The 22,275-nt window shown below is 42.2% G+C and overlaps 3 protein-coding genes across 6 annotated transcripts in view; 1 reads left to right on the forward strand and 2 right to left on the reverse strand.

The window, feature by feature from the left end:
- Window positions 1–1,210: 1,210 nt before the first annotated feature.
- On the reverse strand, window positions 1,211–8,541 carry smg9 (SMG9 nonsense mediated mRNA decay factor). 2 transcript variants are annotated; one of them, XM_010885017.5, is made up of 14 exons: window positions 8,425–8,541; window positions 6,922–7,073; window positions 6,767–6,841; window positions 6,414–6,648; window positions 5,139–5,236; window positions 4,748–4,860; window positions 4,338–4,449; window positions 4,131–4,226; window positions 3,872–3,957; window positions 3,474–3,580; window positions 3,262–3,369; window positions 2,985–3,110; window positions 2,740–2,884; window positions 1,211–2,040 (listed from the first exon to the last, which is right to left on the reverse strand). In XM_010885017.5, exons 2-14 carry the CDS (start codon window positions 7,063–7,065, stop codon window positions 1,962–1,964), a joined length of 1,524 nt encoding a protein of 507 aa, XP_010883319.1. In that variant the 5' UTR covers window positions 7,066–7,073; window positions 8,425–8,541; the 3' UTR covers window positions 1,211–1,961. The 2 variants fall into 2 exon arrangements, with proteins under 2 accessions (XP_010883319.1, XP_010883318.1); XM_010885016.5 differs by lacking the exon at window positions 8,425–8,541 and adding an exon at window positions 7,648–7,802.
- Window positions 8,542–8,669: 128 nt separating this feature from the next.
- si:dkey-79d12.4 lies at window positions 8,670–20,380 on the forward strand. 2 transcript variants are annotated; one of them, XM_020041345.1, is made up of 4 exons: window positions 8,670–8,742; window positions 9,547–9,662; window positions 11,842–12,066; window positions 20,347–20,380. In XM_020041345.1, exons 2-4 carry the CDS (start codon window positions 9,573–9,575, stop codon window positions 20,362–20,364), a joined length of 333 nt encoding a protein of 110 aa, XP_019896904.1. In that variant the 5' UTR covers window positions 8,670–8,742; window positions 9,547–9,572; the 3' UTR covers window positions 20,365–20,380. The 2 variants fall into 2 exon arrangements, with proteins under 2 accessions (XP_019896904.1, XP_010883314.1); XM_010885012.3 differs by lacking the exon at window positions 20,347–20,380 and having other exon boundaries at window positions 11,842–15,787.
- kcnn4 (potassium intermediate/small conductance calcium-activated channel, subfamily N, member 4) overlaps window positions 16,550–22,275 on the reverse strand; it is a 40,438-nt gene continuing 34,712 nt past the window's right edge. The window contains exons 8-9 of one of the 2 annotated variants that reach the window (XM_010885013.4): window positions 18,992–19,194; window positions 16,550–18,032 (exon numbers count right to left, since the gene is read on the reverse strand). In XM_010885013.4, coding sequence (XP_010883315.2) covers window positions 18,029–18,032; window positions 18,992–19,194 — 207 coding nt within the window. In that variant the 3' untranslated portion in view covers window positions 16,550–18,028. Of the gene's footprint in view, window positions 18,033–18,991; window positions 19,195–22,275 lie in introns of those variants that run through there. The other variant, XM_010885014.4, reaches the window with a different exon arrangement.

Genomic DNA, 22,275 nt, shown 5'->3' on the forward strand with positions numbered 1-22,275 from the left:
TGGCCAAGTGATCATATCATTCTATGGGAGTGTCCTTAATGATTAAAGTATATTAATGGTATTATTTAAATACTGTAGTATTGGCTCCAAATGGAGGAATCTGTAAACACTTTTTGTATTCTTAGTACAGAGTGTTACAGATTGTGACCTCAGTGAGAATCTGGCCTTGTCGACATAATTGAAAACGGTAGGAAGTTACTCAGATATGGTTCTGGTATGGACTACTTTCAAACTTAAGTGTTTGCATTTATGCTATAAAAGTGGAATGTCAGTATGTTTGTAAGTTGCATTTAGGATGCTTGTTTTTATTACTTATGCAATTTGATTATTTTCACAATGTAATTTAGACCATTATTGAAGAATCAGTTGTAAAACATGGTGATTGCGATGCCACGGTTGTTTTCAGTCCATTTCAAGAAAGTATGAATATGTATGGACAAATCTGTTTTGCCCTGGTTAAGTCTGCTATATTACTTAACATTTAAATAAATACCAAAAAAATGTTGATCCATCCTTAGTTCTCGACCTACAACAATTGTACCTCATAGTAAAATCTCCACTTGAATATACACTTTCATTTATTTATTATATTTTATACCTTATTTCACACAGCAAGTCCATGTAAATGATTTGTTCATCCAAATGTGACTCCTGAACATGAATTTCACAGTTCAAAAAAGGAACACTTAAATCACATTGGGACTCGATGAAGAAAATATATTAAAGATCAAAATCTACTGTACATTGTGTACTTCATTGAGAACAAAATAATGTAACAGTGGTCAGTGGAAACCAAAATCACCAACCTATTGAGGGCTGGATTCAAACTCACAACGAAGAGCAAAGTAAACAATTGAAATCACAGACTGTTCCAACTCATAATGTGACTGACTAGTGTGTATGCACAAAACTAGAGAAGAATCAGTCAGGGATGATAAGGAGAGAGTAATTGTCTGTGGCCACCACCTGCAAAACCATGCCCTTTTTTGGGGTTGTCTTACTGTTCCCTCTCCAGCGCATCTGTTGTCACTTTCATTTGCACCAAAATAGGTGACACTGATTCACAATCGCTTACGCTTCCCAACCGGACAGACTGATATCCCTGAAGTTTAATTAACTTGGTGTTATACTGTAATGATGACATGTTTCCTTAAACTTTTTGAGCTGTGTAGAATGTAAATCAAACAATAACCAAAAAGGCAGATTAAAATAATTTCAATCACATTTTAATGCAAAAAATAATTTAAAGTCCAAAGGGGGTTAGAATACTTACGCAATCCACTGTATATTATTTATTACTTAATGTTATTAATTATTCTGTTTTGAAGTATTGTGTCACCATCTAAACATCTCTCACACACACACACACACACACACACACACAAACACACACTTTCTGCTTCTGCATTGGAAAATAATCATAGTTTCTATGGCTCGCCTAATATTGATCTGATATGGTACAGTTGTGGTTATTCTTGTAACTCTTTTGGTCCAGTTAATAACTGAAATGAATAGGTGTCCATGCAGAATCTCAACTCCATTTTAACATAGACTTACAATCAGATGAACAGATGACAATTACTTTTGAAAATCACATGTTGAAAATAATTAAACCCAGCAGTATTTACACCTTGAAATATCAGTTGGATCATTTGCATCTTGGCCGAATGCAAGTCTCTTTTCCCCCGTCACTGAGGTATCAATGTGACCAGCTGTCCCTTATGCTCCTTTGTTTCAAAGCGAATGCCACCGAAGTTGAACTGCACAACCCGCTTTAGCTCCATAGGTTCCCAATCGGTAGGTACCTCACCTGAACAACAAGGGCCTCAGATCGCCAAACACTGAACCTCTGAGCCCAACTATTACTGGGACTGTCCATGTCCAGACCAAGCCCTCTCCTCTTGTAGGAAAGGGAAGTCCATTTCCTCCAGTGTATTAACCACAACACGTTGACAGTGCTGCTAAGACTGTAGGCGGCTGTATTCAGACAGGGCTGTGGACTTCTTAACCCCATCCCAGATACGAGCCGCATAGTGAAACCTGTTGAAACCACAAAATAACAGTTAAACATATTTTTATATTTCAATCCCAGAGAGGGTGATTCCAACCTGAAGTACCTGTGTAAACTGGAATAATTTCCCTTTTTATGAGGTTCTGCCTATACATATTCTGACACTGAACTTATGGATAAGGGAACCAATGTTTCAGTCAGCTGTTCATTTGGGGTAGAGATCAAAGAAATGTGTGGTGGAGTTATGTCTACAGATATCATTTGTAAAATCCCCGGAGAATTACAGTACCTTAACACCCAATCGACCAATAAGTAAGGTCAGACAAACCTGTGGGTTCCCATCTACCTCCCTTTTGTCTGAAGGCATGTTTAAGAATGCCAAGATTTCTATCCTAATGACTCAATCTAGTTGACAATTTTGGCCATTTTATTGTTTTGCACAAGACCCCCTAGAAAACTGTAATCCATCATTGGGCTGCATCTACTAATTATATTTGGAGGTATGAAACCTTATATTAAAAAGGTTCTCCAAATGTAAAGTAATGTAAAGAAATGGCTCAACAGATAATTAACCTGTACAAGGTGTTGAAAACCTGCAGTTATGTCCGAATTCCATCTACTGTGAAGTGGATACGACAGGTGGATATTTCCATGTTTAATTGAGACCCAACATGTATTCAGTGATTGACAGACAAAAACAGACCAGTGCCCCTCAATGCTTCCCTTACCAGTTCTTCTCAGTCAGGATGGTGTGTGACAGCTGACAGCGAGACATGGCCAGTATTTGGCAGCGGAGCTTGGAGACCTGAGAGGAGAAGCTAGGGTGTCCTCTGTACCCTGGGAGAAGGGAGAAGAGAGGGGTGGCACCGGACCCTGGAACAAAAGAGCAAGACCGTATCAGTATCTCAAAGATCTGAGTGGAAAACATCCACAAATATATACACATGACTGAAAACAAAGTAATCGATCTGACCTGCTTTGGTTAGAGAGTCTTCTCCCTCATTCTCCATTAAGGGCAACAGGAACATATTGACCTCCGTTTCCAGGAAGTCCCGGCACAATCCAGGAAAAATATTACAGTCCAGCATGGACAAAATGCCTGCAGAAATAAACATCAATAACTCAGCCCATAAATCTTGCACACTCTGAATCACATGGTACTGCTTTGAACTTCTCATGCTTTAAAAGTGCTTAATTAGAATGAAAAAAAACTTCACATCACAACATACATGCTGAGAATACAGTCTAACCTTTGTATTTTAGATGGGAGTGGGCCATCAGCTTGTCCACTGCCATGTGCATCTTCTTCAGGTTTCTAGGACAGAACTCATCCCTACTAGCTTTGTTCTGCAGGAACACTGATAGAGAGGAGAATCATTAATTAACAGACTCCTCCGTACACTACAACAGAGAGTGGCAGAGACAGAGAGAAAGAGTCAGCGCCTGCATCTCAATCTGTCACCTATGTGTGGGTAGTACTCTGATCCCTCATCGCCGCCCGAAGAGCTGGTGCTGTCATGGCTAGCTGAGGGCGTGGAGGGTTTCAGCATCTCTGCAGTCTGGAGGAATCTGGCCAGACACAATAACAATCACCACAGAGGTGTGTCAAACAGCCTGCTCAGAACAGTCACACAACAACAACAAACAGATGATTAGAGACCATTCACATTATTACGACATTCAACATTCTCAGTGTTCCTCAAGTTTAAAGTAATGGAATGTATTTGCATGGGGATGACTGCTAAAGGTGATGCCACAACTCAAACTGAATCCCCTTCTTATAATAGTCCCAGTTACCCAGATTCACAAAGCCCATTATAAACACATTCAGTGCTGTTGTTCCCTCCCAGGGGTGGGTACCTGTACAGGTTGACGTCAGTGAACCAGTCTTGAATCACAATGACCACGTGACACACTGTGAACAGGAAGGCAGTGATCTGAAGAGACTGCCCAGGAAACAGTGAAGGAAGATTACAACTCCAAAACTGACTTCTACATCCAATATGGAAACATGCCACGCACATGCAGCCAAACAGACATGTTTCTAATATGGACCAGATCAGAAGTCTCTCCGTTACAGCTCGGTTGTTGCCCTGGGCCCAGTTTGACCCTTACTGACCTGCATCTCCACGTAAGTGTGGGGGAGGTTGTACTCTGGAGGAAGTTTGCGGTCGTTGTTGATGAGGTGATCCAAAATGGAGGGGCTGAGAATGGGCTGGAGGAACAAAGCAATAAAATACAGAATAGCATCACCATCACTGCAGAAGGATCAATATAACATCAGTGATTAAGCAAATATGCCTAATCCTTGGTGCTTTAGTCTGACCTGTGTGTCCAAGAAGATCACTCTTTCCTGGGTGATGTAGAAGTCAATACCAGTGCTTTGGTTCCCTCCTCTTTCCTTGATTTCTTGAGTCTGAGCCCTGAATACATAGCCCCTACACACACATACACACGCCATCTTTTACTCTTTACTTTCAAAGTCAATTACATTTCCACACCCCAGAGAGACAGGACACCTGTAAGGCTGCAACAGAGTTTTGTAAGACTGAGATGTACTTAAACATAAGAGAGCTGAATGTTCATTCAGATATAACTTGGTTTTGTTTGATTAGAATATAGAGGTGCCAATAATTACGGTTACTTTTGCACTGTAAAATATAATTACCAAGACAACATTGCTTGTCTCGGTATATGGAAAGAGCTCCATGTAAGAAGGTCCGGTTAGAATAGTACCTCTGGTCTTCTTCAGGTGTGTTGGCAGACAGGAGAGACATGATGGTGGATTTCCCAGTTCCCTGCAGACCAACGACTCCCACCACCAACATGTCTGTCTGGTCCCTGAGGTACTGTTACAGCACATCACAACCGTTACAGAAAACCACTCCCATCACCAACATGTCTGTCTGGTCCCTGAGGTACCGTTACAGTACATCACAACCGTTACAGAAAACCACCCCCATCACCAACATGTCTGTCTGGTCCATGAGGTACAGTAACAGCACATTACAACTGTTACAGAACACTGACAGCCTTTCTACGAATGTCCAAATACACTGTATATTACACGTGTTCTGCATTGCATAACAATGTGTAGCTTTAACAACAGTAATGACAAGAGGTTCACCTCCATGGCACTGTCACACCAATTCATCTGGTCATCCACCAGCTTGATACTGTGTTTCATCTTCTCAGGGGGCAGGAGCTTGGTCTGGCCAATCACAGCTGTAATTAATGTGTATGTTTTAGAGCAGTGTTTACAAAAGATGTTTCATTTGAAAATCGATTCACATGGGAACTAGGTAATAAATCAAACTAGGGTAGAAGGAAGAAATAATAATGATCAAAACGTGATCAGTGGCCAAATATGTTTAGGAAGTTCTGTGTTGGAGCATTTTATTAAATAAAATAGTAAATTAAATAGTAAATAAATACTTCAGATAATATAGATGATCAATACACATGTTCTCCGTCAAAGGTGTTGTTTTATGCAGAGACATTTGAGTTCAGTAATGTGCAGGTGCTGGACCTAGGAGATGGACAATGTCTACCAACATGGTGGCAAGGTCCGATGTAGCCTGATTTAGCCAGTAAGCCTACTCATCCAAAGGTCTTACGCTGCCTTATTATTGTGCTGGGGGAGTAGGGTCAGTTCTCCTTCTCCACTATAAATCCTTGTTGATATGAGGAATGCATTTTCTGAATTTTCCCAGTCTCCTCCCGTGTTGAACATAGGAGGGCATGATGTACTGGCCCACATCTGCGGAGTACCTGGCTTGGGGAACCTGTTGCTGTCCCTGTCCAGAGTCCTCCTGGTTGTGTTGCAGATCAAGACGATACCTGACAATTACAGCTGCCACTGTGCTGACACCTCCCCCTCCCCTGTGTTGTCCCTGTCCTTGTCCATCTGGTCATGCTTCGGAACTCGACTAAGTTTAAATAAACTCTGGACTCAGCCCACATGCATTTATTAATTATTACAATTGTAATCTTAATATGTTCACCTGGCACAGCCAGAAGAGGGCTGGTCACCCTGGGTCCTATCTAGGTTTCTTCATAAATGTTGGCATTCTTAGGGAGTTTTTCCTAACCACTGAAATTCAACACTGTTGTTTGCCCCTTGGGGTTTGGTAAAAGCACTTTGTGACATCTGCTGATGTAAAAGGGCTTTATAAATACATTTGATTGATTAATTTGCGCACACAGCACTAGCCGCACACAGCATTATGAATTCAGCAGAAAGGTGTGGATAAGTCAGATTTAGATTTTAATTATTTAACAGCACTATTTTACATAACCCAGCCAATAGAACTAATAAACTGTTGCATTTTCTCCTTGTCTGTATTGTGTCTTGGGTCAACACCAACCAGGCCAGTCAACAGTTTAACCAACACTGACTCACGGTCCACAGCACCACTTGAGGTAGCTGCTCCCATGCCTCGGTTCTGGATCTGGTAGACAGGTTGTGTAGGGCGTTGGCCCTCCCTCTCCAGCTTAGAGGCCCCCGGGCCAGATGTTGGAGACGCCACCTCAGGAGGGGTCCCTGGTTTACCTCCGTCCTCCCTGGTCTTGATGAGCATGATGGGTTTCTCCAGGGCTGGTACCCCACTGACAGGTACGCTCTGGGAATGTTTGGACTGAAACAAAACCAGAACAAACCTCTTCTACCTTGGGTTGAAATTATTGCAAAGACCCATGCAACTGAATCCAGGCACTTCAAAGACTAAAACCTTAAATCAGAGACCCCCTACTAACCCGTTCACCAGGTGGTTTAACCAGTATGATGGGCGTTTTCTGAAGGAGTGGCCCAATTGGATCCTCGCTGACGTCCTGCAACGACCATATCAGCTATATTAAAGGAAACCTCCATAGTCATTTCCCGCATAGGAAGATAAAGAACACCTCCTTACCCGGCGTTCCCTGGGGACATACTCTCGATCGCGACTGGGACCAGAGAGGTTCTGCCCTGGAGGACCCATGTCCCTGTCTCGGCGGCGCCGCCTCCTCCTTCCCTGTCCATACATGCCAGGTTGGCTGTGGCCGGATTCTGACATGTGGCTGACTGGGATCAACATGAAATCAAACAGGGGCAGAAAGCTACATCTGCAGTATTCAATTCCAAGTACTCAACTGATACAAAGCAGGATTCTACACAGTTAAATTTTAAATTATGTTTCGTCTCCACCTATATGCAACTAAGGATGTTGACAAGAAAATAACCCGATCACTAATGAGACAAATGTTTAGTTGCGAACAAAGTTAGTGTGTGTACTGTAACGCATCTGAGCATGACATTGTCCCATTTCATGCAACTAGCTTGGTAAAAAGCACGTGACGTCGATATCTATTACATTACATGTACTCGCTATCCAGTTAGGGCAGATAGCAACGTTTTAAAAAGACTTATAAGGTTATTGCTAACTACCACACGAACATCTAAAAAAACAAACCATGTAAACACTGCCATAATACCCATCTACTGTACTGACTTAAAAATTGCAACGAGTTACTCGCTAGCATTGACAGGTATAGAAATTAGAATGGACGCTAGTCTTCCCAGGACAATGTAACTGCACACATTTAAAACTCGTATTAATGTTATAATAGAAATTGGGAGTTATTTAACTAGCACTTACATTATGGGTTTAATTTGGTTTTAATCAAAGAGTGGATACTTGCTTTCCAGCGATAATCCAGGGAAACCAAAACGGATATTGGTAACGTTTTGGAACACCTCTCAAATCCTCTCGTTCGGAAATCTAGCCAGCGCACTAGACTACCTTAGTTCCAGGGCGTTCGATGTATTATTTTTCTTTGCGAATTTAATTTACTGTACAATGACTGACAGCCACTGAGTCCTGGTACAACATCCTAAATCGTAAATTAGTTAATGTATTTCAATCGTAAAATGTTTTGTTAATCTGTAACAGCCCTGGGCACTTTGGGAAAATACTTGGTCGGGTATTGGTGATACGATTTAACCATGTGAACTAGGCTTCAATTCACAGTGTATGAACTACTAATTGACTAAAAATGAAAATGAGCTATCTAATATTTGGATATATTGATGTTGTACACATCCCTGTAGGGCAATATCTAATTGATCTCCACGAAACTTTTAATATGTTATTGCCAATTAGACCGGGCAATTAGGCTGTGGAAAGGATAAAACTAGTTACCTACACATAACCTAAAAATAGTTCCTCCCCAGCAATAATATAGTCAATAATGTTCATTTCCCACAAAGGCAATAATAAGTATATGGCATTATTGAAAGAGGATAAAATCGACATAAAATGTACAAGTTAAATTATGGACAAACAATTATACAGTATGTCGTTACTTCCATAGAAATAATACATTAATTATTACTATTTATAGTGTCTTCAACAGTACTTTTTGTTAAGTATTACCTTGCAATTAAAGTATATGCAGCCCTGTTCATCATTTGTTTCTGTAAGTGAAAATTGTTTGCGCATAATTAGCATAATGTGAGTTGTAGTGTAGCCAATGGGTCAGTGCTATTTGGGATCATTGGGGCGTCCCCGTGTTGCGCATGCACCTTCCATAAAATAAGATGGCTACTGGTGCATGCTGGGAGCTGTAGGCCAAACACTGACTCCACCTTCATAATCTGAGTGGACTCCCCCCATTCCTACTAAAACAGGAAATAAAGAAGGTGTGATGGAAGCCAAAGCACTAAATATTGACGTTTGAAAGGGACTTAAAGGGTAATGTTTTTAAAAAATAGTTTTTATATATTTGTGCATTACGTAGTAGGTGTTAGGGAATTAATTTACATTTGAATGAATTAATACATTTAACACGCTCACAAGACTAATTATATTCTCAAATGCGGTACTGCTCTCTCTGTCGACAACAACGTGGAGAGCGTCGTCATTAGTGCACTGAAGATACATTTTAACATGACAATTCAGAGTTAACTAACTTATACTACTATTTACCTACCGAAACACGAACAAGCAAGTCTTGTGTATTGACAAGTGGAATAAACGGTCACACACACACACACACACACACACACACACACACACACACACATACATATATATATATATATATATATATATATATATATATATATATATATATATATATATATATATATATATATATAGTTAGTCTGAATGGAAAAAAAATTCTCATGGTAACTTACAACTTTTGAAGTGTCAGTATGTGGCTAGCCTAAAGCCCTGGTTATGACTATAGACTTTAGTGTACCACACTACTAGTCCATAGAGGAATATGTTATATGGTACCTGGTAAACTACATAGTTGGCTAGACAGTGTCTAGGAATTCAGCAATCCTTACCAACGTTATGCAGAAACTGACTTTCATTAGAACTTGAATCAGCTATAATGGCAGTAAGTAAGTGAGTTAATTCAGATTTTATACAATTATCATTGCTCAACACAATACCACACTACTACAGTAATGTTAGTAAACGTGTGTGTGGATTTGTAAACGTGTGTGTGGATTTTTGTTAGTTTACTTTGTGTCCTTCAAAATCAAGGGGCCAGTTTGAGGTTCCTATGAAGGATGGCTGCTGAGGGGTTGATGCAGGAGACAGTAGGGGCAGAGGTGGAGCTACTGGAAGATGTAAATAATGCCTACAAGCAGAGCCCAATGGTGAGTTTTTTTAACAGTTCATGCAGGTCAGAGACATTTTACATCTTTGTCAGTTATACTCTATACCATAACATACAATAGGTAGATTCCATATGTGCAGAGATGCAAAATAGTTTTGTTATGTGAACATTTGGTATTGTATATGTATTGTTCAGAATCTAGACACACTTCTAATTTTAGAGCAGAATCTAAGGAGCGGTTTTAGTGACACAATTCCCAGGTCATGGGTTCTTACAGGAGGCATGTGTCAGTCTCATTGTTTGTGATACAATGTAAAAAAAAGAACTTTCTCTAGCTTAATTTTCTATTTGAGAATTGGAAGTAGAAACGGAGGGAAATAAGTCCCCAATCACTCAATGGAATTGGCATATACATTGCACAAAAAAAAAAGGGAACACTTAAATCACACATCAGGTCTCGATGAACAAAATATTTTAAAGATCAAAAACGTACACTACATTGTGTAATTAGTTGAGAACAAAATGACGTAACAACGGTCAATGGAAACAAAAATCAGCAACCAGTTGAAGGCTGGATTCATCACTGCATCTCATAATGTGACTCAGAAGTGTGTATGGCCCCCACGTGCTGGTATGCACTCTCGACAACGTCTGGGCATGCTCCTGATGAGACGGGGGATCTCCTCCCAGACCTGGATCAGGGCATCACTGAGCTCCTGGACAGTCTGTGGTGCTACTTAGCCACATCGGATGCACAGATACATAACATCCCAGAGGTTCTCAATTGGATTCTGGTCTGGTAAATGTGATGGCCAGTCAATGGCATCAGTGTATTCGTCATCCAGGAATTGCCTACACAGTCTGGCCATGTGGCCGAGCATTGTCCTCCACAAGGAGGAACCCAGGGCCCACTGCACCAGCATAAGGTCTGATGATGGGTCTGAGAAATTCATCCTGGTACCTATCAGCAGTCAGGGTACCGTTGGCTAGTACATGGAGGTCTGTGCAACCCTCCAAGGATATGCCTCCCCAGACCATCACTGACCCACCACCAAACCATTCATGCTGGATGATGTTGCAGGCAGCATAATGTTCACCATGGTGTCTCCAGACTTTTTCATGTCTGTCACATGCTCAGTGTGAATCGGCTCTCATCTGTGAAGAGAATGGGGCACCAATGGCGGACCTGCCAATTCTGGTGTTCTCTCGCAAACGCCAATTGACAGTTTGACAGTTTGGTCAGAAACATGCACACCAGTAGCACACTGGAGGTAATTGAGTAGGGCTCTGGCAGTGCTCCTCCTGTTCCTCCTCGCAGATTCCGGTCCTGTTGCTGGATCGATGCCCTTCTATGGCCCTGTCCAGCTCTCCTCGTGTAACAGCCCGTCTCCTGGTATTTCCTTCATGCTCTTGAGACTGTACTGGGAGACACAGCCAACCTTCTTGCGACGGCACGTATGAATTTGCCATCCTGGAGGAGCTGGACTACCTGTGCAATCTGAATGGGCTGCAGGTACAGCCTCATGCTACCAGTAGTGACAAGGACACTAGCAAAACCCATAACTAGAGAAGAATCAGTCAGTAAGCATAAGGAGAGCGCAATTGTCTGTGGCCACCACCTGCAAAACCATTCCCGTTTTGAGGGTTGTCTTGCTGTTGCCTCTCCTGTGCACCTGTTGTCACTTTTATTTGCGCCAAAACAGGTGACATTGATTCACAATCGTTTATGCTTCCTATCTGGACACATTGATATCCCTGAATTGAATTGCTTGATATTATACTGGGATGATTTCGTGTTCCCCTATTTTTTTTTAGCAGTGTACTTGGAAGTCAACGGTCCAAAAAATCTTCTCTTAAAGGAATTTATCATTACTTTGATTTGTAACTGAATTTCATTATCATCAATATTCTGTCTGATGTGGAAATAGAATCTCCTTATTTCTTCTCTTACACATCTTCCTTCAATGATGTCTTAGCTGTCTCCTTTTTTATTTGAAAATGTAAACCTTAACCAGTACACTTGGTACTTTTGATATGTTTCGCTTTTATTTAGTGTATTAATAAATTAGAAACTCCTCTGGATGTTAGGCTGTATCTTGTAGACCGTTTACAATTCTCTATTGACTGAGCTTTGTCGTCTGCCTCAAATGTAAGTCATTAAAAAAACAATAGTGTCTCGTTAATATTAGAAATTTTCTGTACATGTTTGTGATTGGCAGGACATACCCCGGTTTTCTGTACCGCTCCCCTTCTCTATGCCAGATGATTCGAGTGACGATGACTGTGATCTGCCCGAGAACAGCGTCTCTGCGTATGGCATGCATTCTATGGAGCTGGGAGGAAAGTGCTGGGAGTGTGGTGTACAGTTCAAGTCTAGCCAGGAGCTGATTGACCACTTCGAGAGCCACAGGGACAAGGTCTCAACGTCCTGCAACATATGTCAGGTGACTTTCAGTCGGACAATATCGCTGGCCATGCATTTAGTCAATGCACACCAAAACTCAGTCCTCCTGTGCCTCAGCTGTCAGCAGCATTTCAGAAACCTGTGGGAACTCAACAAGCACGTAGGAATGCACTTGTTTAACAAGTTATTCAATTCAACCCTTGAGGACATTTCAAATAATAGCTCGAATGGCGGTGATGAGATTTTAAAGAGATGCTATAGTCTGCCTTCAGCAGTGGCTCTTGACCATGACTACAACTCAAATGATAGTTTGAATGACAGTGAAGTGACTATAAAGGAACAATATCCTCTAAAGTCATCGGTTGCCATGGAACAGGAGGTCAAATCAAATGGTGGCTTAAATAACAGTGAAGACATTTTAAATGAACATTATACTCTACCTTCTACAGTAGCCATCAAACATGAGGACATGACAAATAATGGTTTGAATTTTAGTGAAAAGATTGTGAATAGACAATTTACATTACCTTCAGCAGTGGCTCTTGACCATGACTACAATTCAAACTATAGCTTGAAGTGTGGTGAAGCAAGTTTAAGTAAGGGACCGTGTACTCTGTCACCAGCAGTATCCCTGAAACGTGAAGAAGACTCAACGAATGGCTTGAATAACAGTGAAGAAACTTTAAATGGACATAATTTTCTACCATCGGCTGTGGGCCTTGACCATACCTACAGCATAGAAAGCAATATGAGTTCATCAAAGACCAGACTTAGGCATGAGGAATCAGATGAGAAGGAGGAGCCAGAAGAGCAGAAGGAAGATATCAAACCAGACCCCTCCACTCTGACCCCTTCACCGAGGGTCCAAGTCAAACCTGAGAGAGAGCTTGAGCTCGATGGTGCACCCCTCCAATGGGATGAGTGGATGAGTGATGGAGAAGGTGATCAGAGCGAAAACGCTGAGAGCGCTGGGGAAAGTGGCAGTGACTGTTTAACAGAGACCAGCGGGGGGAAAGAGAACGTTGGCAACGGCAGCGGGCTGATTGAAGAGAAGGAAATGAGAACGGAGTACGCGGGGAAAACGAATGTCACCCGGAGTGAAAAACAGGACACAGATGCTGAGACGACGAACGATGAGGATAGTGATCCCTCATGGTCCGAGCAGGACTCAGAATTCGACCCAGATGAGTTATCGGATTCTGGCAGTGGGGAATCCAGTGGGTCTTCCTACAGTCCTGTACGCACTCGGAACGCCAAGATGCGGCCGCCCAGGACCAAGCTGCCCCAGTCCAAGCTGCCCCTGGTCAAACCTTACTGTATCTTTTGTGCCACAGGGCCATATCATGACATGGACTTTCACTTGAGAGGTTGCCGTTTGAATGGCCTTACCTGCACTGAGTGCAGCTTAATCTTCCAAAATAGAAAAGCCCTGCAGAACCACAAAGTTTTGGTTCACGGAAAATCTCCCACTATGTGTGCCGTTTGTGGAAGAGGGCCATTTATTAATATCGATTTCCACTTCAGGAGCTGCTCTAGGGATTGGTTATTCCAATGCTCTGAGTGCAAAGTCCCATTACCTTCAGAAAAATCCCTGACAGACCATAATGTTCGCTATCACAGTGCCCCATCCAAGCCCTCTGATGGTATCTGTGTGTTTTGTGGCGGTGGACCATTCACAAGTCTTGACCTCCACATGAGTACCTGCTCTAAGCAGAAGGGCTTACAATGCTCTGTGTGCCAAGTTTTCTTTCCTACTGAATTGGTCCTGGCTGAACACATGGTTAGCTATCACAGTACCCCTTCCCAAGTCCAGAGCACAAACTCAGACACCTCTGATGGCAAAGGTACCTGTGTTCATTGTGGCAGAGGGCCATTCACTAGTCTGGACATTCATTTGAGGACCTGCTCTAAGAAGAAATGCATCCAATGTTCTTTATGCAAGCTTTTCTTCCCTTGTGATGTCTTGGCCGACCACATGATTTCTCATCACAGTACCAAATCTAAAGTTCAGAGCCCAGTCACAGAAACCCCTGACCAAAATACCTGCAGCCGTTGTGGCATGGGGCCATTTAACAATCTGGACAACCATATGAGGACCTGCTCTCAGAAGAAGTGCATCCAGTGTTCTGTATGCAAGCTTTTCTTTTCTGGTGATGTCCTGGCTGACCACATGATTTCCTATCACAGTACCAAAAGCCAGAGTCCAGTGGCTGAGTCCCCTGACAAAGGTGTATGTGTCCATTGTGGCAGAGGGCCATTCACTAGTCTGGAACATCACATGAGGTATTGCAATAAGCAAAATAGCATCCAATGCTCTATGTGCAAAGCGAGCTTTCTTACAGAGGGCAGACTAGTGAACCATATTGTTTCGACTCACACCGACAAACTGGTGACCCAACCTGTTGGGTCCCCAGTTCCAGCATTGCCCTACGTACCAAAGGCTATCTCCACAACTTTAGGACAGCAGAGCCCCTGTAGCCCCACCCTAATGTGTTATAGTAGCGGAGTCAAGGAGCTGAAACAACTGGCCCCAGTCCCAGTGGCTGGTCAGGGCCCCAGTGCCGTTGGCCAGCTAACGCCTACTGCACTGTCTACTGTGTCTTTGCCTAGAATAATGCTGTCTACCACATCATCCTCCCCATTGTTTCCCAACCCAGCTGTCCCTGTGATGGCCACTTTGGTCTTGGACAACAACTGTGGTGGTCCAGGGAAAATTGCCAGACTGGTGCCAATGGTCCAACAGATGAATCCTCCCCAACTGCAGGTTATAGCCGCCACACAGACTAACACAGCGAAGGCCCTCGGGCAGTTCTTTAACTATTTGCAAGAGGACTTCCGTCAGACAAAATCTGTCCAACAACAGTTAGCCCTGCCCACGGCCCCATCCACGGACCTTATCAGATCCTCAATCACCCCATCCCCTAGACCCGTTTCAGTTGTGGCGCCGGGGCTAATCACAGCGATCAGGCTGTCCCCGTTCCCCACCCTCCCCCCAGGTCAGACTTTAGCCACTGCTGTTCCCCCTGCCCCGGCCCCTCTCAGCATCATGTACATGTTTGTGAACAGAAGTAGGGAGCTGGCCCTGGAAAAACGCATGATGATGAGCTGGCGTTCCAAGGGCGTCTACACATGCCGACAGTGTGGCGTGGTCTCGCGACAGCCCTCGCTCAGTGTGAAGCACCGCTACCTCCATCGGGGATCCCGGCAGTACCGCTGCCACTGCGGCAGATCGTTCCTGCGACGGATGCACCTCCTGCGCCACTACCTCCTGCACGCCCAGGACACACGCTACATATGCACTGCCTGCGGGGAGACTTTTGATGGGGCAAGGGGCCTCACACAGCACTTGATTGTAACTTCTAAAACCACTAACTGTTCAGGTGACGGCAGAACTTTACAAACAAAAAAGGAGTGCCGGATGCCCTTCACCTGTCACTGTGGACAGGTGTTTTGTAGGCCTGCAGCGTTTCTCTGGCACAAACTGAAAAGCACCCAAAGGACTTAACACTGGAATGGGCCATATTCAATGCATTGGTTTCTTTCATGATCCACGCTGGCAGGAGAACGTAATCTTTTACTGTGTTTAAGGGGTTTAAAACATTGCAGTTTGTATGAGTTGTATGGGTTCATTATTATTTTTTACTTTGAGTGAATAATTCTGTTCTGTATGTGGAGTGCAATACATGCAAGTACTGCACAATATGTTCTGATTTTCACTAAATACTTCCAAAAATACAATCATATTAAAATATTTCACTTGAGTTGTCTTTATAACATATTTTTATATTAGAAAGAATAACATGCTTGAAATATAATTCATAGTTATAATGTCCTCTTTAATTATTGGGAAAGTGAAGCATTTGTTATTGAGCTCTATAGTTTTGATTTTGTTGTATTTCACCATGCTGTACCTATTTCAGAATTCATTACCAGTCACAATATCAATGAAGGTGAGTGAGCCAGTTGCAGCCATACAGACCCAAGCCATAATACATGACTTTAAAAGCACTTGTTTTTCTAGACTTCTGAATTAATTCTACAGCTGCAGTCACATCAATGAAAGACAAGTGAGATTTCTGTGGGAGCCACACATGCCCAAACCATAACACTATCCCAAATACTTTTTGCTTTCTGGTGGTATGCTACAGATCTTTGGGAGTGACTTTTTTTCTCGACATATTCCTCTTGCCATCATTCTGAAACATGTTAATCTTTGCCTCATCTGTTTAAAATACCTCTGTAGGTTCTTAGGTACTTTTTTAGCAAACTGTAACTGGGCCATGCTGTTTTTGAGGCCCAGTAGTGTTTCACATCCTGCAGACCAGCCTCTCTAGTTCTGCTGCTGAAGTCTTCTGCAGATACTAGTGGCTGACACATCCATGCCTGTCATGTGGAAAGTGTTCCTTATCTGTCTTTTAAATATAGAGCCCCATCAAAATCCTTCACTGTCCCAATAGTTATGGAGGTCACTGTATCTAAATACATTCATACTTCAAAACAGATTATGACTTTACAGGTAGAACTATTTACAAACCTCACCTCAGTGGCTTTTAATTGTCTAGAATTCCAGATGTTTGCAAAGCATGCATTTAATAATGTACAAAAGAAATGCTGTAGTCCTTTTTTAGTTTTTCTTCAGAGTAATACTTTGTAATCTGACATTAATGGTCCTCACGTTGAGGATTTACATACCTTTACTCCAGTTAATGCAGATGTTGAAGTTCAGTTTAAATATGACCAAATGAATAGTTCACACAATGGTTATTTGGTAATGCCCCAGAACTGTGGACTTCATAAGCCTCAAGTGTTGGAGTGGAGTAAAGCACGTGTAAAAATTATGTGGATTCACAAAGTGAATGATAAATTAAGCATTAGGTCAATGTACTGAACCTTCATTTAAACATCATTATACAGTCACTATCACTCCTGTGTACAAACTATTATTATTCATCTGTAACTAGTTGAAATACAATGTTAGCAGATCTTTGTTGAAGTTGTTGGACTTCATTATTCATACAGCATATACAACAAGACATGACTGTCGTCTTGTCATTCATGTCTATGAATTGTGTTTGATTGTCATACATGTACTTATCCATTAGAGGGAGCTACCACATCAAAATGACGTGGTCTCCCTGAACTTTATTAGGCAACACTATTGTTGTGACTGACAGCTTCCCCCATACAATAATCCTAATAACAACAATGTATGTCTTAACAGTCTTGATTAGTTATATGCAAAACAGTCTTACATTCAGTCCACTTTCATAACTTTCCCCAGTACCCTAAGGAAGGTTAGAGTTGGTAGGGGGACCGGCAGCCCTTGAGACAGCCGCTGACCATAGGCTTTGTCCCACAGATTGAGGTTGCATGACTGAATTGGAATTGTAAGTGGCCAGAGCTGTACATTATACAAGTGTCCTGCAGCTTTGCATTATATTTTCTGTCAGAAATATAATGCATAATAAAATAACTGTTGTGTTTTTAACTGTTTTGATTATGAATGACAGACACTTTGAGCAAGGCTGTCAATAATGACAGTCAAAAGTTCCTCTACCAATTACATTTTTGTTAAACTTTGTTACCTCTCATAACAATGTGTTTTTTTCTAAAATACTCCAATGAAATTTAACACTCACAGCATTAGTAAGAGGTCATCCTTAAGTGTATTTTGTGAGCCATCAGAGAGTGAACCCTTAGCCACTCTTTCTGTTAAAACACAAGCTACAGAACCAGAGGCCATGTCACTGTAGTCCTTGATTCAGATTAACACAATACTTTTTGTACATTAAATCTGAAAATAAACCAGAGACCCTGCTGCTGTAAAAGTTAAGGTATTGTCTTTGGGAGTACAAGTAATTATTTCGGTCCATTCAGGCATTGGGTCAGAAGATGATGCCTGTTTTTGTCCTGCAGTTTTGGGAGGGAGAGTATTCCCATCCTGGTCTGTTGGAAATTACAGACGAGGCTGGTGGCATCCACCACCACCACACAGCTACAAGTCACCTGCAGAGATGGACAGAGAACCATTAGAATCTATAGCCCAGCATAATTAATGTCTCATAGGTATAATTTGCTTGCAAAATGGTCTAGGCATGCTGCTGAACAGGCTACAGACACCTGAATTTGTGTAACTATCAGGTCTAAATCTCACGGTTGTGTTTGTATTTCACGTAATGATGAAAAACTATTCTCATTTGTAATGATGACCTGTCATAGAATTGCAAATGAATAGGAAGAATCAGAAAAATATTTCAAAATTACATAGAGCAAGATGTCCAGCTTCAGCCGGTGCATTGATCATATATCTCCTTGGATAGTTTGTTTTTGAAGGAGAGGTTTCATGAAAGTGTTTTAAGTCTTTTGCTATTTGTTTCACTCCCTTGTGGTGGAGAACTGAAAATTATGATTTATGAAGCCCCAGAGGCGACATTAAGAAAAATATATTTTCAGTGAACTAAGTTATTATTTTGAAGAATAAACGAATAGAAGGTATACAGCTCACTTCATTCAAAGTGACGTCACACTCACTCTGGTCGGTTCACCGGACATGGGTAGAAGGGATACAGCTTGTGTCAAACTGGTATCTCATTGGCGTAAGCATGCCAAGCTATGTATTGGGAATTCAGTGTTCAGAATCATTCCGTTTTCCTTTCCACTGTAACATGTAGACGTTAACGTTGTTTGAGTGAAAAATACAGTCATGTAATGTGATTTAGCGGTCACTCTGATCTTGGCTACACTACCATTTAGTGTAGACAGCCACATTGCTCCAGCAAGCGGGAGGGAAGACACATCCCAGGTGGATTTTACAGATATTCCAGTGGTTACCTTTTTGTTTGGTTTGTGGTTGTGCCTGAATGTGACCTCTTATGTAAGGGCAGGATGAAACAAGTAACATCTCTGAGTAATGGAGGTTGTGGCTGGCCAAACTACCCCTGATATCTGTGTTGTGGTTGTATTACCTTATTTCAGGGTTATGGGTAGGTTGCAATTCTGTCCTGTTCTGAGGGTTGCGGTGGTGCAGGGCCTGTGCCAGCAGCTCCATGGTTTGTTGGAAGCAGTGTCCCAGCTCGTCTAACTTCTGCTCCATGGAGATGATGCGCTGCTCCAGCTCCCGATATGAGTTATTCCAGTTGGCACTCAGGTCGCACATGATCATCTGCATCTGTTCAACATTAATCAACCGAACAAACAGTCAATCCATTCATCCCAATTTTAGATACTTTTTGCTTTCTGTAGTTATTTTTCATAGCAACACAAGTGTGTCCAACATTCCAGTAATAAAATTTAAATCAACCCGAGATGAGCTGAGTTTGTTTGTAGCGACTCCTTGGTGGGAAACAATTCCCAAGGGTGTTGAAAAAATACATAAAGGAGGTTAGAGGCCCCAAATGGCATTTCAGTGTGGATATTCAAGGCATCTGCCATATTAATGAAGTCAAGTGGGTAGGGCTTAATCTTTCCTGGTGGCTTCGGTCATCTGGTTGGGACTTTAAACTTAATTGACTGATGCTTCCTGTTGAGTTGAGCAAGGAATTTGGATGTCCCACCCACTTGACTACATTAAAATGGTGGATGTCTCTAAGGGGGTTGTCATGCCCTCCACAATGAGATATACAGCTCTGGAAAAAAAATTAAGAGACCACTGCAAAATTTTCAGTTTCTCTGGTTTTACTATTCATAGGTATGTGTTTGAGTAAAATGGACAATTTTGTTTTATTCTATGAACTAGTGACAACATTACACCCAAATTCGAAATAAAAATATAGCCTGTTTCGAACCGTCTTCGCCGTGCACTTCATCCCAGCTGCTGTTGGCCATTCTTAGATTCTTAGATTTTGTTCAGGTAATCACCAAATCAGTACCTCATTAAGTAAAATGAGGTGTGCCTTTGTAGGAATTTAACAGACACTGGAATGGAATGGCTGCCATACATGTAGAGATGGTGAGTGGTCTCTTAATTCTTTCCAGAGCTGTATATATATATATATACCGATCAGCCATAACATTATGACCACTTGCCAAATATTGTGTAGGTCCCCCTTTTGCCACTAAAACAGCCCTGACCCATCGAGGTATGGACTCCTCTAGACCTCTGAAGGTGTGCTGTGGTATCTGGCACCAATACGTTAGCAGCAGATCCTTTAAGTCCTGTAAGTTGTGAGGTGGGGCCTCCATGGATCGGACCTGTTTGTCCAGCACATCCTACAGATGCTCGATTGGATTGAGATCTGGGAAATTTGGAGGCCAAGTCAACACCTTGAACTCGTTGTTGTGTTCCTCAAACCATTCCTGAACCATTTTTGCTTTTTGGCAGGGTGCATTATCCTGCTGAAAGAGGCCAATGCCATCAGGGAATACTGTTGCCGTGAAAGAGTGCACATTGTCTGCAACAATGCTCAGGTAGGTGGTACATCCACATGAATGGCAAGACCCAAGGTTTCCCAGCAGAACATTGCCCAAAGCATCACACTGTCTCCGCCAAATTTTTTCCATAGTGCATTCTGGTGCCATGTGTTCTCCAGGTAAGCGACACACACACACCCAGTCCATGTGAAAAAGAAAACGTGATTCATCAGACCAGACAACCTTCTTCAATTGCTCTGTGGTTCAGTTCTGATGCTCACGTGCCAATTGTATGCGCTTTCAGCAGTGGATGTGTCAGTATGGGCACCCTGACTGGTCTGCGGCTATGCAGCCCCATATGCAACAAACTGCGTTGCACTGTGTGTTCAGACACCTTTCTATCAGTACCAGCATTAACCTTTTCAGCAATTTGAGCTATAGTCGCTTGACTGTTGGATCAGACAACATAGGCCAGCCTTCCCTCCCCACATGCATCAATGAGCCTTGCCCGCCCATGACCCCGTCGCCGGTTCACCGCTTTTCTTTCCTAGGACCACTTTTGATAGGTACTGACCACTGCAGACCGGGAACACCCCACAAGGGCTGCTGTTTTGCACATGCTCTGACCCAGTCATCTAGCCATCACAATTTGGCCATTGTCAAAGTCGCTTAGATCCTTACACTTGCCCATTTTTCCTGCTTCTAACATCAACTTTGAGGACAGAATGTTCACTTGCTGCCTAATATATCCCACCCACCAACAGGTGCCATGATAACTAGATCATCAGTGTAATTCACTGTGAACTCCTTGTGCACTTACAGACCTTTTTAGTGTTTACCATGAAATCTTTATTTAATCAGAACTTTTCTTTTATCCGACATAACAGGTTGTAACTAGTGCATGTGCAAAAATAGGTGAACCCCAAGTTGCATTGGTTAAATCAATTAGGGAATGGAATCAGGTGACTAATCGGTACCAAATAAACCAATCAAATGAGGTCTTTACGAAAGACACAGCTGATAAATAGAAATAGAATCCATGTTAGAAAGGTGTTTACAATACAAGTTAATGCAAAACACTATTCCAAGAGAAAATGTGATCTCTGAGGACAGCAGGATGAAGGTAATGAGAACACATCAGTCTTGGGAATGCTCTACCACCATCTCAAAAAGATTTGAGTTCCATCAGCAAAACTATGAGGCAAATAACGAGCATTTAACATGACAGCAACTTGGCCTAGAAATGGATGTCTTTCCAAAATATCCCCAAGAGCCACAAGAAAAATTATATATCAGGTAAATGCCCTGCCAAACATAACATTGGGAGAATTGCAGACCTCCCTTGCGGCATCTGAGGTTACTGTGCATGCTTCAACAATAAGAACAACACTGAATAGAAATGGCATTCATGGGAGGTTTGCTAAGAAGAAATCTCTGCAGTCTAAAAAGAACCAAACTGCCTGTTTTAATTTTAGTAGAGACCACATAGACAAACCTGAATGTTTCTGGAAGTCAATTCTCTGGACAGATGAGTCCCAAATTGACTTTTTTGGTCTTGCTGCCTACCACCATAAGAACCTTCTCACAACTGTCAAGCATGGTGGTGGAAATGTCAAGATCTGGGGCTGCTTTTCTTCCTCTGGACCTGGTCAACTTGCACATAAGGGGGTCATGAATTCTGAGGCATACCATAAGATTCTTGGAAAGAAAACTCATACTATCAGTCAAGAAGCAAAGATCGGCCAAAAATGGGCCTTCCAACAAGATGATCCAAAGCATTCAAGCAAATATACCAATGAATGGCTCAGGAGATAGTTGTGTGTTGGATTGGCCAATCAAAGTCCTGATCTTAATCCATGCTGTGGCAGGACCTGACATGGGCAGTACATGTCAGACACCC

The sequence above is a fragment of the Esox lucius genome, chromosome 20 (assembly GCF_011004845.1).
Source record: "Esox lucius isolate fEsoLuc1 chromosome 20, fEsoLuc1.pri, whole genome shotgun sequence".
Lineage (NCBI taxonomy): Eukaryota > Metazoa > Chordata > Actinopteri > Esociformes > Esocidae > Esox > Esox lucius.